At 40.2% G+C, this 18,388-nt stretch overlaps 1 protein-coding gene and 1 long non-coding RNA gene across 11 annotated transcripts in view; one reads left to right on the forward strand and one right to left on the reverse strand.

Annotated features, from left to right (window-relative positions):
* Positions 1 to 18,388, forward strand: part of LOC128346068 (uncharacterized) — a 31,886-nt gene that overhangs the window by 6,226 nt on the left and 7,272 nt on the right. The window lies entirely within an intron of this gene.
* The window catches only part of SIPA1L2 (signal induced proliferation associated 1 like 2), a 169,941-nt gene continuing 160,568 nt past the window's right edge, over positions 9,016 to 18,388 (reverse strand). For all 10 annotated transcript variants that reach the window (XM_053298828.1, XM_053298854.1, XM_053298822.1 and 7 more), the window contains 2 exons: positions 13,913 to 13,994; positions 9,016 to 10,239 (listed from right to left, as the gene is read on the reverse strand). In XM_053298828.1, coding sequence (XP_053154803.1) covers positions 10,093 to 10,239; positions 13,913 to 13,994 — 229 coding nt within the window. In that variant the 3' untranslated portion in view covers positions 9,016 to 10,092. The remainder of the gene's footprint in view (positions 10,240 to 13,912; positions 13,995 to 18,388) is intronic.

The raw sequence follows: 18,388 nt of genomic DNA on the forward strand, positions 1-18,388 counted from the left end.
CTGGCACCCATGCACTCTGTGGCCAACCCTGCTGTTCTCCCCATGATTCGGAATGCTGGACAGCGAACAATACAAATCATAGTAAAAACCTGTGCCTGAGTACTTCTGCAAACAAGTGCTAATATGGGAAGAACAGTGAGCACAGGATACATTGGCTCTGGGGTGGGTGCGTGGGTGAGTGGGGCATGGCTAGTTAGCACAATCCCATTGTACTCCAACCCAAATATACTGTATCCACTTGCTGAATGGCTGAAAAAGGCTAGTTATTCAAACAATTGTAGAAGTGGTTGGTTCATACAGTGATCCTACTAACTTCTTTGGAATGTTGCACAATTCTTACTGCAGATGTTCTTCATACATTTGATTATGCTGTTAAATCCATTGCACCTTCTCAAATGACTTATGCCATATGGCATGAAGATCAACTTACATCTAAGCAAGATTCTATCATGATATCATATCCAATCTAAAAAGAATCCTGCCTTTGGCAACTGAAGCCAACTAACTCTCCAGACTTTAGTACATTGACCCCAAATAGGATTAATAGGATGAAGGGTTTTTTTTCATAAGGTACAAAATACAGCAGGAAAGGCGCATTCTCACAACACAGCAAACTTAAAGACACTATATTTGTGGTTGTTTTTGTTTTATTAGTTAATTTCACAGCCATCAACAACGTCTCTGCTGTTACAGTAGCATCTCTATGGCCAGTTAAAGCCATATGGAATTTTCTTAGATTTGATGAACATTGAATGACTCTTCTAATCCTACATTTTTATGCCAATGGCAACACGTTTCAGTCATCTGCTTTGAATATACAGGCACAAAGAAAGCAAATTATTCTAGTGGAGTCTGTCTTTTGCTTCTTTTAACGGTGCCTTAGGACACCTCTCGTGCTGTGAATGTGGTTTGTATCCAGTTGTCAGCACAGGGGCTACAAAGGGTTTTGTCTATACTCTGGGTGACTACCATCTTGAAACAACATGGCAGATTGGCAAGAAAAAAAAATCCCACCAGGATCCTCTAGGACTCTCCTGTTGTGCACTGTAATTTGTTTTGTATCGGACTGTAAAGACAAACATTATTAGAGGAAGACACAGACAGACATGGTGATCTCATACACCTTCTTCCCTTTGGAAAGTAGGTTAAAATGTTCTGAGGTGGGCTAAAGCCCACTTCTCAGTGGTAAAATAACCTTTTGGGGAGATTAGCAATAATGCAAAGTTTACATTCCATCTGCTCAGCATTAAGCTATGAATTATTCTGGTGACATAAAAAGTAGCAGAATGATGTCCCATTTTCAAGAGCAAAGGATTTGATCGTGTTAATCAGTTACAGCCATATTGAGTAAATTGGTGGTTTATGATCAAAGTGGACTTGAACCGCAGACTTTCTAGAACCCTGATTGGGTTAGGGGCCTTATTTGGGCTAAGCAGCTTTATGGCCCCCCCCCCACTTCTTCTATACTCTGATTGGCTTCTTCTTTCCTTCTTACTAGTAGATCTTGTGAGCTGCAGGTGGGTTGTGCTTTGGTTGTAGACAGACTGATTGCTGTTTTTCCCTTGTCTGTTCTGCCTGTGCTTTCTTGATTCTATAACCCTTTGCTTGGTTCCCTGGCTTTAGCAGTTCCACTCCCTGGTCCTCTCTTCACTCCTACCCTATCTATGCAGATTGCTCTCTGAGCTCTGATCCCAGTTTCTCTCTACTAAATGATATTGCCTCGGGTAACACTCCCAGGTCTTCCAAGAACATGCAGTGTACCGCAGGAGAAGCCCATTTTAATTTTACCATATTCAGATGGGGAGCAAGGGAGATTAAAGTGGGATATGTAGCCCATGGATTTACAGGCATGGGATGCAGTCAACAGATAGATCATGTCTGTACACAATGAGCCTTTTCTATCTCTCTCCACCCCCCCCCCCCCGCATTTTAAAATTTTATTGGTTTTTACAATATCTTAACAATCCAATCACGTTTACTTAAGTAAATGTTGACTTCCCGCTTACCAATCTGCATGGTTCATATTGGCTATACAAATCTACCATTGCTATAATAATTCACAATGAGCCTTTTCTCATGATTGGAGAAAAGGCTCAAAAGGGGTGAGAGGAGGAAGCTTTCAAAAGCTTACCTCCCTCGCAGACGATCTGCTTGATTTAGAGTGTGGAGATCGTGTGACGCAGAGAGTGTGGATGCAGTCAGTGTGGCGGGTCAGCGGGCAGAGAGCATCTCCCTGCCCCCTGGCACTCCCATAATGCCTGCGCAAGTGCACGGGGCATTATGGGGATTCCCCTGATGCCAGCTGGGAACCCCTCAGTCTCCCAGCCCTGGCTGCAAGGAACCCAGGGCTGGCAGATGACAAAAAAACAACAACACCCGACCTCCACAGGAAGGTTTGTTGTGGCAGCGGTGGTAGCCGCTTGCCTCCTGCTGCTTCTCATGAGTAGCCAAGAGCGGGCTCGGCTCCTTAGTCTGCTCGTGAGAACAGCCTCAATGTTGGATGCAGCTGCATCCTTAGTCTTGATTATCTGAGTTTCAGTCATGACATTTGAACAAATGTGATCAAGAGATTGTGATGTTTGCATAAATTTTCTTTAGAACATCAGTATATACACTCATTTCCTGCACCAATTCCACAGGACCTATCTTCCAGTTATTTGTATTTCGTGATCCTTGGGCTTACCTGCCAACCTTTTCTTCTTACAAACAGGGAGCATATCACTTAGTGCCTGGAGCACTATTATGTCACTGCAGTTAAGACACAGAGTGCAAATAGCTAGTTTTGAGTTCCTAAGATCTTTCAGCACCTTTCATGAACGGGAAACACCCCATGGCTTGCAAAAAGTTAATCAAGGCATTCAAAAATCACAGAGACGTGTTGATCCCTGTAACACCTCCTGAATATGTAGAAAATTGTGATAACATTTCTGCTACTCCACTTCACTGCCATAGTTGCCTTTCTGTATCTCATTTGGAAAGTATTCAGATTATCTGTTTCATAGGCATGCAGGAGATTGAGAGAAAGCCTTGCAGAAGGGGAAGGGTGTAAATATTGCCTAGCCTGATCTAATATCAAGGAGGTTTTCCACATTCACAAAGTTCACTAGGAGCATGCCAAACTGTCCTCTGCTGCTCTGAGGAATACGGTTGCCAGTTTCTTAAGACATTTCTGTTGGGCTTCATATATAGCTCTCAAGACATTGCAGTCTCAGAAGATCTGTGAAATTGCTTTTAACCTCTTCCAAACTTTGGACAGGTTCAGATTAAGGACTTTGTGTGAGGCAAGTTCAGCATTCATGCTCCATCTTTGTGCAGGCTATGACTTCCCTGGAGAACTGAACCCGTAACATTATACAAGCTGCATGAGGATAAACTTGGGTGGATTTTGGGATGGGGTGATCAGGGCTTAACAGCAATAATATTTATTTGGGGCTTTTTATAAGTGCTCGGAGTATGTCACATACAGCATCTCACTAATCCTTAACACAACCCTTTGAGACGGACTTAACATTTCTGGCAAGCCACTAAGGCTATCCACTGAAAGCATGATTGAGTTGACATTGAAAATTAGGGACTGCTACACAACTCAACTACCTTGCGAACTCTAAACAACTACTGATATCTGCAAATCCTCACATACACATAGGATGCCCCTTTATACTCTTGAAATGCCACTTGGCTGCATCAGGCAAATGCAGGCTGCTATTAAACACTTGGAAGTCGGACTAATCAAGCTCCCATTCTCTCTGAGCCTTTGTGTGCATGCTTGGTTTCCTGTTGCTTCTTCTATAACCTGCACATAGATAAACAAGCAAAGAATCTGTTGCCCTATTTAGAGCATTCAATGTAAAGCAAATTCATTTGTGTTTCCAACCACTTGTCCTATAACTTGATTTGCAAAACCACTCAAGTATAAATATTTTAGGATTATAGTAAAGTCATTATAAAAGAACCTCGCAGTTATTTTAAAATGGACCAGACAGCATTTGTTTTAGCATAATAAAGTGACCCAAGTATCTGGGTTCTTTTATTTTTTGCATTATGATACTTATTACTATTCTTTTATTCTTTGCATTATTATGAAACTAATTAAGCTAGTGCACAGTGTCATGGTCTATTGCTGCCACATCTCTGGCTCAAATCCTATTTTAGTGGGGTTTGCCTTCTAAACCCCACTGGTGGCCATGGAAAATTTTTTATTTTGAGCCATTAATGTTCACATTTCTTGCCTGCTTTCCTCCAAGGAGCCCAGAGCAGTGTGCTTGGTTACAGTATGTTTATCCTCATAACCAACCTGTGAGGTAGGTTAGGCGGAGAGATGCATGACTGGCCCAGAGTCACCCAATGAATTTCATGGCTGAACAGGAATTTGAACTCAAATCTCCTCAGTCCTAGTTCAACACTCTAGCCTCTACACCATGCTGGCTCTTATATTGTTATTGTGAGGAGAAGGGATAGGATGTAACCTGTCCATCAACTTTGAGAAGGAGATCTGCATAAAATAAGCCTCTAGAACATGGTGCAAACACACCCGAACACAACATACATCCAACAAAGCACTGGTAGATGCATTTTAGCCAAAACGTAGTGTTTCGGTTTCATTCTTTATATTTCATACGTTAGTCAATACAAGTATTCAAAGTTGACAACATCTTCTCAGCATCCTAATATAATTTTTCTTTACAATTCAACTGCTCAACCTTACAACCAGCATAACTTACTACATGTTAGGCTGTGGGACTCTCTAGCTTTAAAAAGAGAGGCTGACATATAATAAATACATTGTGCTGAAAGAACATTCTTTGGAGCTTAATACGAAGTTTAAGCCACATTCACTTGAAAAATCTATCAGCCAACAAACTGTGAACTGCCAAGGTCATGGTTAATAAAGACAGCCATTTTATTTTTATTTTGCTCCAATTCTGTGTTCAGTCATTTGACCTCACTTCTAAGTGAGCATCTGGATATAATTCACCACTTTGTAGATGACTGATTCTCTTCTCTATTTTCACTTCCTCATCTGAGCATTGATTTCACTGAAGTTAAAATGGCTGTTACTGAAGATACAGGACCATGTAGATACATGTTACAATACTGCACACAAATATCTAAGAACAGATACCCATGGTTATAACAGCATTGCTTCTGGAGCGCTGATAGATGGCTTATCCTAGGAGCCTTTTATTCGGAGCAGTGAGAAAGGGCTACCTGGTTTGCAGGGAGGAATTCCTAAAGAGCTTACCTCCCTGCAGATGGACAATCTGACGCCCCTGAGCAGGCAGATCACCCACCCACACAAGGTAACTCTGAGGGTCGAGATGCTAGGATGCATCACTGTGCATCACCCCAGCCCTCGTAGTTCCAATAATGCACTGCATGAGTGTGCAGTGCATTATGGAGATCCTCCCTCCCCTCCCCAATTCTGCCAGCCATGGCTGACACACAATAAAGAAAATGGGGTTAGGAGAGTGCTCACTTTCCAAACCCTATTTTGAAGGGTGGCTTTGTAGGTGGGTTTGCTGCTGGGATTGGGCCCGATCCCGGTGATTCACACGTGTGCAAAACTGGGCTGGGCTCCCTTAGCCCAGTTTTGCGTGCACGTGTGAATAGCCTCTAGATGTAGGCCAGCATTTTGTTTCCAAGAGCAGCCAGTCTAATGCTTCTGGAGGCTCACAAGCTTCTGAGAGACTCAAAAAGGTTAACAGCATTCCCGTTCATTCCAGTTCCTGGGTGCTTTCCAGTCTACCTGCTCAACAGTGGCAAAATGCTTGGGTTTGGGCAAATCACATTCAAAATGTAAATACCAACGTGCCCAGCAGGGGGAGGAATCTTGTGAAAAACAACAACCGGAAAATAAAGCAACCTTTTAATGCTGGACATACAACATTATAGCAATAAATCGCAGTGATTAAATCTAAAACAAGGCATCGGAAATGTGAGCGGCACCCTGCTGTCTGCATAGAGGCTGCGGTGTCACAACACAGGAAGTGTGGAAGCACACTTCGGAGATAGGTCATGACCCTGTTCCAGGGTCTAATCTGGAAAGTGCCCTGGTATTCAAAGGGTGAAGTATATGCCTTGGAATATGATGGTTCTGTTCACCATCATGATTAATATGGATTGATAGAGCTCTCCTTTGCAGGCTTGTCTAATCCTTTTAAAATCATCTAAATTAGTGGCCATAATTTCATTTTTGTGGCAGCAAATTCTTTACATTACATATACGCTGTGTGAAGAAGTAGTACTTCAATTGTCTTCATTAGGTGACTCAGAGCTCTGATTATGCCAAAGGGGAAAAATCTCTATTCACTCTCTCCAAACCATTCACTTGCCAAAACTATCGTGTATAGTCTCATGCTTACAGTAAAGGATACTTCTTCTGATGTTAACAGTGGCTGACATCCTAATGAAGTATGCATGCTTTAAGGGACTGTGGGGACACAATGGGAGCCAACATGCAACTATCCCTCCCACCTCCCACCATGTGCTTGTTGTTGTGCCAGATCCATTAGATTTCCAGGTGGGGCTTGTGTTCCTGAAAGGACTCTGCAAAATCGGGAACATGTCAGAGCGTGAGCAGTGCTCAGAAGTCTAATGGTTCTAGCACGAACAGCGCACGGGACAAGGTGGAGTTGCACAAGGACTCTCATTGGACCCCAGTAGTCCCTTGAAGCACACACACACTTTGTTAGTCAGGATGTCCGCCGGTATATTCAACAGCATTCAATTTTTATGGTCCCAGCCAAAATATATGTTTCCTTTTTACACTGTATTATTTGTCCGTTATATTTCAATACCATCCACTCAAAATATCTCTAGATGGTTAACAAAAAGGTACTTGCTCCTGACAAAATATTGCTTGATGTACTCAGAAAAGGATGTATAGGGAGGGTGTCTTTTCTGTCAACAACAGTCCAGGCATCTGGGGACAAGAGTTTTATAAATTTTATTTAAATTCCAGGAAGAATGTCCCTCCCCCTTTTTAAATAGAGCACAATATTGTCTGCAAGATAGTTTGGCATAGTCAGATGTCTTTCGGTGGAATTTCTTTTTAAAAAAAGTTCTCGAGCGCAAGTCTCACAACCATCTCCAGGAATCCTTGGTGGGTGGGGGTTCCCCATCTGCAAATGGAGAAGATGCAGGTAGCAAGAGCAGCAGCTTCTCCCCTCTGAAGGTATTTCATCATTACAGGGTCCTCTGAGAAGAAGTCTATTAACGGATAGGGAGGGCAGGAGAAGACAGCAGTGGTGCAAGTCTCTTAGAAGTCAGCAACAGTATGAGTCTCCCAGCTACCACCACCACTATATGCAAATAGGATCACACTTATTTGCAAATAGGGATGCTGGGAGAAGACAGCAAGGGTCAAACATAGGAAGCTTATTATAATGAGTCAGACAATTGGTCCAACTAGCTCAGTTTTGTCTACACTGACTGGCAGCAGTTCTCCAAGGTTTTAGCCAGAAGTCTTTCCCAGTCCCACATGGAAATGCCAGGGATTGAAACTGTGGCCTTCTGCATACAGAGTAGATGCTCTATCACTGAGCTACAGCCCCATCCCCGAACTCTCCCAGCCAAGGTTTTCTGCACAGCCATCACATGAAAATGGGCACTGAGCCTTCAGGGGTTGACTGGCTGGGCCCCGGGCAGTGTCCAATGTGGTTGGCCCCTGATGTTGGCCCTGGTCTCATTTGCTAAGTCCTTGTGAACAGCTAAATTATCTTTCATCTACAACTTAAACACATTATTTAAAAAGATTTGAAACCTATTTATACAAATGTTCACCATGCTAACTTGTTCAGAAAAAGCCTGCTTTTCCAAAACACTTACACTTTCCCCATCATTCTAAGAGAAATGAACATTGCCTCTTGAAGGTGCATTTAGACCGACAAGTTTATTCAAGGTGCCAAGCTTGGCATTTGGCAAAGCCTCCAGACAGATGGGCTTAAGCTAATGCCTTTTGCAAGGTATTTGAAATCCAAACCTAGTGGAACATGCAACTGCCATGTTTAATTACAGTAAGTTAATGGGACTTCTAGCAAGCATTCTGAGCAATCTCTAAAAATCAAAGCTGTTGCTAGAAAAGTACAGAGTTCAGCAACACGGTTCCTTCTGCAGTGACAACTGCAAGAGTAAACTGTGGTGCTGGGCTCTTGGCCAAGGCATTAATCTTCTTTCTGCAGATGGTTCTTCCCATATTTGACCAACTAAAAGGAAATATTTTTGCTACATCAGCTTATATAGTTTCACACACAGTGTATTCACATTTCAGTCTTTTCATGTGGTTATTACAAGTTGAGTAAATGATCTTGTCCTCATTAAATACATGTAGAGTCTTTTTTTACCCCATTTAATCTTGAGTGCTTACTTTGTTTCTGCTGCCCAATAACTTTCTTTTAAAAGGCGGCTCCATTTCAAAGTTTATCAACTGGCAATTTTACTTCTGCAATATGTGCACATAAGCAATGGGTTTTGCTTTTCAAATGGCAGAAGAACCATTAGTTCCATTGCAATTTATATTCTGAACTTTTGGTTTCACTCTATTAGATTCTCCCAGACTATGGGAAACCAATATATCATGTAGTAGCAATATAGAAAGATGCTGAAAGACACCATCTCATACTGTGCGGGAGATGGCAATGGTAAACCCCTCCTGTATTGTACCAAAGAAGACCACATGGCTCTGTGGTAGCCTGGAATCAACACTGACTCGATGGCACAACTTTACCTTTATTAAGATGTTGAGTCATTGCCATCAAAGTGTTTCAACCAGTATTCTATATCAATACATACCCAGAATCTCTGAATCAAAGATTTAATTATTAGTCTCTTTTAAAGATAGATCTCAGAGAGGTTATTGAATTCATTATGAATAAAAAGCCTGACCATAAGAACTAGATCCATGGGTAATCAACGTATGGAACATAATCACGATACAAGCAAAATGTGCCATTCCTTTTGAAGCAAGTGTTTGTCACATTGGTTATTGAAAAACCAAAGTCTCCTCTTTTTGGTTGATATTTTTCAAACATTTATTAAAAAAGCAAATTGTATATTTTTTTCAAACAAAACAGTTAAAAATGTTAAAGCATACAAACACAAATTGTGTACTAGCAGCATCCAATTGTTAGAATTTTCTAGAGCTCTGCAGTGCAGTTTTGGCAAGCTAAACAACACGTAGCTCGCAACCCACTGTCCTCACCATAGTGCAGATAAAAGAAAAGCTTTATAAAATTAACAGGTTAAATAAGCTTAAATAAAAGTGTTAAATACAAGTCACTCGCTCAAAGCTTCTGTACAAAGATAAACAAATCTGGAATTATACAAATGATTGGCTGGCTCACACCATACGTAATTAATAGTCTCTCTATAACCATCTTAACTGAACATGAACTATACATAGGTAATTGAAGCTGGAGTGAGCTGATCAAGTGAGCCATGTAGAAGGCATGTGCATCTTTAGAAAAACCAGAACACTGTTTAAATTCAGGCACAATTTTTCCTGCAAATAAATAAATCCTAATGTATCTGCATCCAATCTAGTGTTAAACTCATCAGTGCTAAATTTTATAAACACAATATTGCGGCTAATCAATTCTACTTCCATTCTTATTGCTATGACAATGTGACTGTGGAAATAATCTACTGTACATACAAAAAATAGAGCACCTTTAAACATGAAAGTATATGTCTAGGTTTTATTTTATTTTTTATCTTACAATACTGAAACCAAGCTACCATAAATTGCTTTAGCATCTTTATTGGAGCACCTGACGTACAGAAGATAAACCCCAACATAACTTCCTCTGCAGGCAAGCCCAAATCAGAGGTTTATGCTAAAATGTCTAAAATGACACCAGGAATTGTACATTCATCTTCACAAAAACAAATATCTGCTATTCATTCTCCATTTTCTTCAGATCAATATGAAGATAATTTTGAGTCGTTCACGGCCTTGTTCAAACAAATATGGCTGGACAGAGATTATAGCAGTAACATGTAAAATGGACTGTGAACACAGTGAAATTATATTAGGCTAAATTAAAATTACTGGTGTTCTGTGATTCAAACAATGATTTTTTGAGAGCTCTGATATTAGGACTTCTTGTCTATTGTATTGAAAAACCACTCCGTAAATTTTCTTAGCTGAGCAGCTGCTGTTTGTGATTCTTCCTGAAGTCTCATGTTATCTTGTCTCAAATGCTGGACTTCAGCTTGGAGAACAGCTTTGTCTTGTTTTTCCTAGATCACAATTAAAAAAAAGTAATTGAATGACACAGTCTTTTGGAGGGGAAGAGCTCAAGTTTTAGCATGAGTCAACAGACTTCTATGTACTTTAACTCCCTATCCACACTGACAGTTTTGGAACTCTGAACTAAATCCCCAAATTTGCTTGCACTGTTGTTTTAAGAAAGCAAGCCTTGCAGGCTAAACAAGTTTAATGAGATGAGATTGTATAACCAAGTTTCTGTAACAGAGCAATGGAACAACACTTCAGAGCACTCTTCATCATAATCAAGGGATCACTTCAAAGAGATGTAAAAGCTCTATTCTTGGAGCTATACATCAGTTTAAGAAAAAACTACACAGATTTAAAAGTACTTTCAAACAAAACAGAACAAAAGACAACAAGATGCCCAGCTGCATGTTTTCTACCCGCTGGCTATTCAATACCTTCTATCCAAAAGAGTGGAGGTGGGAATCGGCAACTGTGGGGAAAACACAGATATTGGAAGCTGTTTCTACATCAGACATCCAAATCAATGTTTAAAAGCTGTGTTCTAGAACCATAGTCGAGGGGGGGAAAGCTATTTCATGCTGGGGAATGGTAACAAGCAAGAGAAAAACTATCACAGTGGCCTGGTTCACATAATCATCTGAACCTAGGTTTAATGTGCATTACCGACATCAGCGTGACCGTGATCCCACACTAAAGTGGTTTATAGCCTGAGATGAATCTGAGATTCCTGCATTGGTTCACACAATCATACTAAAGTTTGTAACCCACATTAAACCTAGACTTGAATGATTGTGTCTACTAGGCCAGTATATTAAAACCATCTCTTGGAATGCTTAATTTTTTATGCTGTAAGTTGCACTATAGAGACAGCAAAAAGGACAACCACCAGACTAGCTGATCATGACTAAGCACTACTGAAATCAATGAGGCATGTTAGTCATGATGGTTAGTCTGGATGGTTGACTTTGAGCAGTTTGCAATACATTGCAATATTAGGTCAATATACATGGAAATATCTTAATGTCCATGTAGGAAGCCCAATACTACAACCATGCGATGTAAATTCTAACTATTCTCAGGAAAATGGTTTTGGGTTTTTTTTCATATTTATAATGCTTTGACTTGCCAAACGATTTACAGTACAACCACATTTTGACACATATTTCTCTTAGGTGAAAACGACAAATTAAACTACAAATATGTAATTGGGACAGACCCAGGTTTAAATAAAGTGTGTGTGTTGTGGGTGGGTGTGTCCTGATTTTAAGAGCAAAAATGAGCATATAAGCAGAGCAATAGCAAATAAGTGAAGGGCTGTCACATAGGAAAAAAGAGTTCACTTGTTCCCTGTTGCTCCTGAGAGCAGGACTGGAACCAATGGACTGAGATTACAAGGAAGAGTTTCAGGCTAGACATTAGAAGGAATTTCCTAACTGTAAGAGCTGTTTGACAATGGCACAGCCTGCTTCATGCAGTAGAGATGTGGATGAACTGAGGTTTGTGCACTGGTTTCGCAGGATCGTCAAGAAGAAGAACAGGCCCTTATCTGCTCTCCACCGCTGCATACAGATTCCTAATGTACCCCCTTTGTTCCAAGTACCCGTGTGGTGCCACCACACACATAGCATCCATGCATACACGAGCGCCATTTGCATGGTCAGCATGGTGTTGCTAACCACGCAAATGGTGCCTGTGCATGAGTGGATGCCATGTGTGTGATGGTGCCATGCAGGGGTACTTGGGACAAGCACTGCTGCATCAGGAAGCTGCACATGGTGGGTAAAGAGAAGGTAAGGATCTGCTTTCCTTTTTCTTAAAGATCTCACTCACCTTCCCCACGATGCTGAACTAGTTCGGACCTTGTCGAAATTGGTTTGGTGCCAAACCAGTGCACGAACCTCAGTTTGTGCACATCTTTATCATGCAGTCTCCTTTGCAGAAGGTCTTAAAACATATATTGGAAGGCAGTCTGTCAGGGATGTTGTAGCATTTCTTTGCACTGAGCAGGGAATTGGAGAAGATGACCCAAGTCTAAAATTCTAGTATTCTATGGTTCCTTCCTTGCATACCCATAGTTTGTATCCCCAATTGCTTTCCCTCTCAACCAGGTACTGGAAACAAGCTCAGCTGCGGGGGAAAGAGCTTGATGGAGAAACTATGGGGAACTAAAAAGTAGGTGCATGGAGAGTTTAAGCACTCCTCAATGGTGCACCTCTTTTGCTCTAAAAATCAGATATATACTCCTCACTTTATAAGATGCACACACACAGGTCTACTGCTGTCAAACATAGCTTGAGCTTAGACACAGAGGAAATGTTGTTCAACTCTTGAGGAGCAAAACTATGAAGGAGACACAATCGGCTCTAATTTTCAGAGCACTTCCATAAAAGCAGCCATGTGCCACTTTAGCAAAAGTTATAAAACACTTCTTTGCTGTTGCAAAAGTATTTTGTAAGCAGTGTTAACATAAGGCAGCAAATGCAAAAAAGAAAAAAGCACTGGACCTGTGGACTATGAAAGCAGCCTAGTTTATCATCTGTGTAGTAAGCAAGTGGATTAATGCTTTCAAACCTTACCCATGTTGAAATGTTACCTTTTCCTTAGTTTTATTTTTCTAATAGTATTAATGAGCTAAAAATGTGATGCAGTCATAGGCTTATTCCTGCTTTGTGTTTATATAATTATTTAAGTAGTCTATGATTTAAACATACTTGACACATCTATTTTCTTACAGACAATGGCTAGCAAGAATTACAGAGACATGCATTATATAAAATCTGGAAGATGCTTATGCAGTTGGCTGCAGTGAACCAACTACAGAATGCTCTTTAGTCAAAATAGTCTTAACTTTTGCTTATATAAATAGAATATATCACCTAGCATAATCTATCCAGAACACAAGGAACCAGAACTAGAGAACAGGATGCACAAAGATCACCATGTCAGAAATAGCTAAACAAAACCTTAATTTAACTCTTAATTTAGGGCAAGCAAATACAGATGGCCCAAGTAAATGACCAATGCCAGGCATTCCAGGAAAAAGTAATGAAAAATCATTCGTGTCAAATCAGCAAGTCTGAGTTAATGAGAAAAACGATCACCCTTATAGCAGAGAATGAGTGTGAGCAAGAACTTTATTCTGCTCTCAAAATGAAAAAAAATAATAATTAGTAAATTTTGTGACGATGTTGAGAATTCACAAATTAAATTGTAATAAAAATAGTTTCAATAATTACTTTTTAAAAAACCCTACTTATTAGTATGCAGAGCAAATTCTATTTTTCTGGTTTTCAGAGATGTCTCTCTCAGTGGTATGTTTAGTTCTTTCAGGAATTCACTGTTTGACCCTGGTGAAATCCAAACGTTATTTATGCCATTGCCTGATTTCTGATCCATAACTTGTTATGCAAACAGTAGGATGCAGCTTTGTATGAGAAAGACCATTGGTCTGTTTAGGCCCGTACCGTCTATTCTGAGAAGCAGTGGCTCTCTAAGTTCCTTCCCAGCCCTGCTACTTGAGATACTTTTACCAGAAGATACCAGAGACTGAACCTGGGCCCTTCGGCATGCAAAGAAACCTCTCAGTAATAGCCCATGGCTTATGGGGGTTGGAGAAAAGTTATGCACACATAAATAACTGATCAACAGTCATTTCATTCAGCTAAAAACATTTACCTTCCGAAGATCAGTTTGTAATTGTCGAAGGATCACTTCCAACTGGTTTACTTTTCCAGTCAAGGTAGTAGGGCTATCCTCTCTACAAAATTAAATTGCATTGGAGTTATTTCAGAATGTCATGTTTACTCCCAAGTCAAGTAACTTGGTACCCAATGTAGCTCATATTAACTCATACTTGTAGTTATTTAGATACAACTCCACTCAAGGGATAGCTTATGTACAACACAGTACCACAAACAAACAGACATGATAATGAAATCCTTCCAGAGTGCAAGTGATCTTTCTTGTAATATGATGAGTGTGGTATTAGTCACAAGGGATGTTAACACTGTGTGTTAAGGTACACAGTCTGGGGGTGCTTCTGGATCCAAGCCTCTCCCTGGTGTCCCAGGTTGAGGCAGTGGCCAGAGGTACCTTCTATCCGCTTCGGCTGATATGCCAGCTGCATCTGTTTCTTGAGATAAACAACCTCAGAACAGTGGTACACATGATGGTAACTTCCAAACTGGATTACTGCAGTGTGCTCTATGTGGGGCTGCCTTTGTATGGAGTCCGGAAACTACAGCTGGTTCTAAAATACGGCAGCCAGGTTGGTCTCTTGGTCATCCAGGAGAGACCATATTACTCCTGTATTGACAGAGTTACACTGGCTGCCTTGCCCGGATAAGTTTCTCGGCCTAACGGATAAGTTTCCAGGCAAGGTGCTGGTTATAACCTATAAAGCCCTAAACGGCTTGGGCTCTGGGTATTTAAGAGAAGGTCCATTTGTAGTTGCCACCAGCTTGTCTGGTGGCTACTCAGGGATAGGCCTTCTCCACTGCTGCTATGAAGCTTTGGAATGCACTCCCTGCTGAAATAAGAGCCTCCCCATCTCTGATAACTTAAAAAAAAAACTTTAAAGACTCATATGTTCACCAAGGCTTTTAATTAAATACTGTTTTACTAGTTTTAACATTGTTTTAACACATTGTTTTAAACTATTAAATTGTTGTAATATTAACCTTTTTGCTGTCATTTATTTTAACTAATGTTTTATATTTTTGTCATGTATTTGTTTTAAGTAATAAAATGTGTTGTCCTAATAAATGTAATAATATGTGTTTATTAGTTAGAATTTGTCTTAACGAATAAAATGTGTTTTTCTGTTATTTATTTTGTTTTAAACTGCCCAGAGACATAATTTTGGGGCGGTATAAAAAGATGTTAAAATAAATAAATAAATAAATAAATAAATAACAGCAACACAAAATAAGTTGCAAAAGCAATCACAATTAATCGCTGAATATCCTGAAAAGCTGATAGCTCTGGTGGTTAAACTGAGTGGGACAAGAAGAGCCGTTTTTGTCGCCGTGCCCATGATCTAGAATTCAATTCCAGAGAGGACCTATTTGGCCTATACTTTAGTCACTTTTCATTGAGCAGTAAAGTTCTTTTTATTTTGACAAGCTTTTGATCTGAAGACAGAATGCAGCACAGATCGCCTATCTTTGCAAATAAGAGGCAATATAAATAATTTCTTGTGGAGGACAAAACCTCACAAAGCAGGTTATACTATACAGTATCAACTGCTACAAATGTGAGAAATTCCAGTTCAGAAGACAAATGTAAGTTTTTCCTGCTTCTAACACATTATTTAGATTCAACACACTTTCAGCTACATTTGAACAACACGGTTTCCTTCATATGCACATATGAAAGAATACATTGTTTTATGAAGAAAGGAAATGAGCTTTAAGCACTGAGTTACCATGCATATATGTTGAGTTTTATCAGAACTTTGCTAGCTAAAAAGGGATTTCATTAAAAGTGAAAGCACTTGGGATAAAAGACCTGGTTTTAGTTGCAATGCTCCCCATACTTAAAACTGAAAATCTAAATTAAGTTTAAAAGCCCAAGTAGACACATTCTTATATTAAATCTCTTTCACTCATTGCTTCCACCCCCAACTAGGCTTTGAGGACTAGTAGTAGGGAGGCATTTCAGATATGATGGCATTGTGAAAGTTACTCCCACCCTATCCATGGATACTTGAAAACAAAGTCTCAACAGATGGTGGGGGAATGCCCCCCTCCCCCCAGGGCCTGATCTCATTTATATGATTTTCACCTCTCAAAATTGGGGGCGGAGATAGCATGAAAAAGAACACAGATAGGGCCTATGCATGCAGACCTCAAAGAAACATTGTCCAACACATGGATATGAGATAGAACAAGTGTAGCCAGGGATTAGGGCTACATGGTTTTGCTACCTCCTGCAACATGTAGATTCAAAAACACTTGCAGCTACATTTGAACAACAGGGTTTCCTTCTCCACATGCACATATGAATAACAAATGCCAGCTCAAAGCCCTGTGGGAATCATAGAACTGTGTTGTCCAATTGGTGAATAACATGAACACACCAGTTTCACGACTTGAAAGTTGGCACGTATGAGGAGTCAGCTCACCATTTGTCATACTTCAGTCTCCTCATCTCTGATGCCTCCAACGTGAAGTTAGGCATTTGCTGACACCTACATGCTTCTTAAAGTCATGTAAACTTCAAAAATCAGCCTTTTGCCCAGTTCCTTTCAAATAATTCTGATAGCTTCCTTGCCCACCTTGGGAACTACCACCCACCACACTCCTCTCTAGGACACCCCTTTCCCCTGACTTGAAGCTATACATTTGCTGCAATCCTCATTATTCGCCATGAGGAATTCAAAAATACTTTTAAAATTCACCAATAATTGGAGGAGTGTCCGATTGCCTTGGGGTTTTTTGGGTGGTAGGCACCCCTGGTGCCTACCACCCACTCCACCTTTGTGCCCCTAGGTGCTCCACAATAGGGGAAATTGGCTGGTTTGGGTCCCATTATACCCTATGAGAAAAATTAAAAATATTTCAAATATTCATAAAAAATCGTAGGAGTGTCTGATTGCTTCGGGGTTTGTGTGGTTGTTGGCACCCATGGGTGCTCCACAATAGGGAATAATGGTCTGGTTCGAGTTACATTTAACCCTATGAGAAAAAAATAAAATAAAATTCAAAAATTCATAAAAAATCGTACGAATGTCCAATTGCTTTGGGGTTTGGGTGGTAGGTACCCATGGGTGCCAGCTACCATCCCACCCACTTATGGAGATTTAAACCAGTTTGAACTGGTTCAAACCAGTTCGAATCAAACAACCCTGTTTGGTTCGAATTCAAACCTGCAGCTCGAACCTGATGGCTAGTCTGGTTTGAATTCGAACCACCCTGGTTCAAATTCGAACCGTTTTGCACATCCCTAGTTCACACATCCCTAGTGCCCCCCTTCCATCAGTTATGGTTTTCTGTTTACACACTTTTCCTTTCTCCAAAAACAGTTTAGAAAAATACTTCTTTTGACTTGTATGGAAAAAGGGAAGTATTTGTTATCAATAGTGGTAGATCCACATTTGTTTCTCACCCTCAACTCTGTTGTTCCCAGGATCCAGGGTAAGTATGTGGTGTGGCAGTGGGGTGTCCTTCAACATTGTTCTTTTTTGCTCAAACTACAGATAGGCTTGATCATTTTCTTGCTCCATACCATATTGCCTTGCCATTTCTGGTTTGCCCTCATTCTGTCAAGAGTACCTTATGGTCACAATTTTAGAAACTCAGTACTCAGCCACTCTGATGGCTTCCATCTGAGCTTCAATAGAGATCCAATACCTTACAGCCTTGTTCCTGCTTCTATAACCTTTTCAACTCTGGCCTTTCACTAGCTTCCAACTGGTCCCAATTTTCTTGTGTATGATTTTTTGATTTTGAAGACTGGTTCTGATTTTTGTATGTATGGCCACTTTTAACTCTATTGCTATTGTTTCAGTTAAGCTCCTCAGCTACAAAAGCATTTTTCCTGATTACTAACAACAGCATCTTACTTATGGATGGTTACAAAAGGATGCTAGCAGAAACCAATGAGTCCATCAAAGCAATGAAAGTGCTGAAATACCTAGGCAGTCTCTCACAAACCTGGTTTCTCTTATGACTTGCTTCATACATCTCATATGAAAGATCTCAAAAGAGAACACTGTCAGGATCACAGGAGAAATTTAGAAATATATCTAGAGTCTTACTTTGGCATGCATTTTAGAGGAAAGTAACAGACTGTCAGAGCTACTGATGATCCTTACACACTTCACTAAATTGTTAATGAACTATTTTCTAGACAGATCTTTCAATAACAAGCAGGGGAGAAAAGAGCAAGATAGTACATCTCAGTTTCATATTGCAGTTACTTTACATTTCTACCAAGATGCATTATTTTGCACATCATGATAATCAGAACTAGCAAGCTGAACATGTTCTATTTATCCTGGGTGTTTGCAATTTTCGAGGAAGACAACCAATTTCTTTCTGAAGCCATATGATATTTCGTTCTTATTAACTGCCCTATGAAAATTGGCATTTTAACTCATTTAAAAATACAAAAGGTTTAGCTCTGCTCCACCTGACTAACGTATTGATG

This window comes from Hemicordylus capensis, chromosome 1, assembly GCF_027244095.1.
Source record: "Hemicordylus capensis ecotype Gifberg chromosome 1, rHemCap1.1.pri, whole genome shotgun sequence".
Lineage (NCBI taxonomy): Eukaryota > Metazoa > Chordata > Lepidosauria > Squamata > Cordylidae > Hemicordylus > Hemicordylus capensis.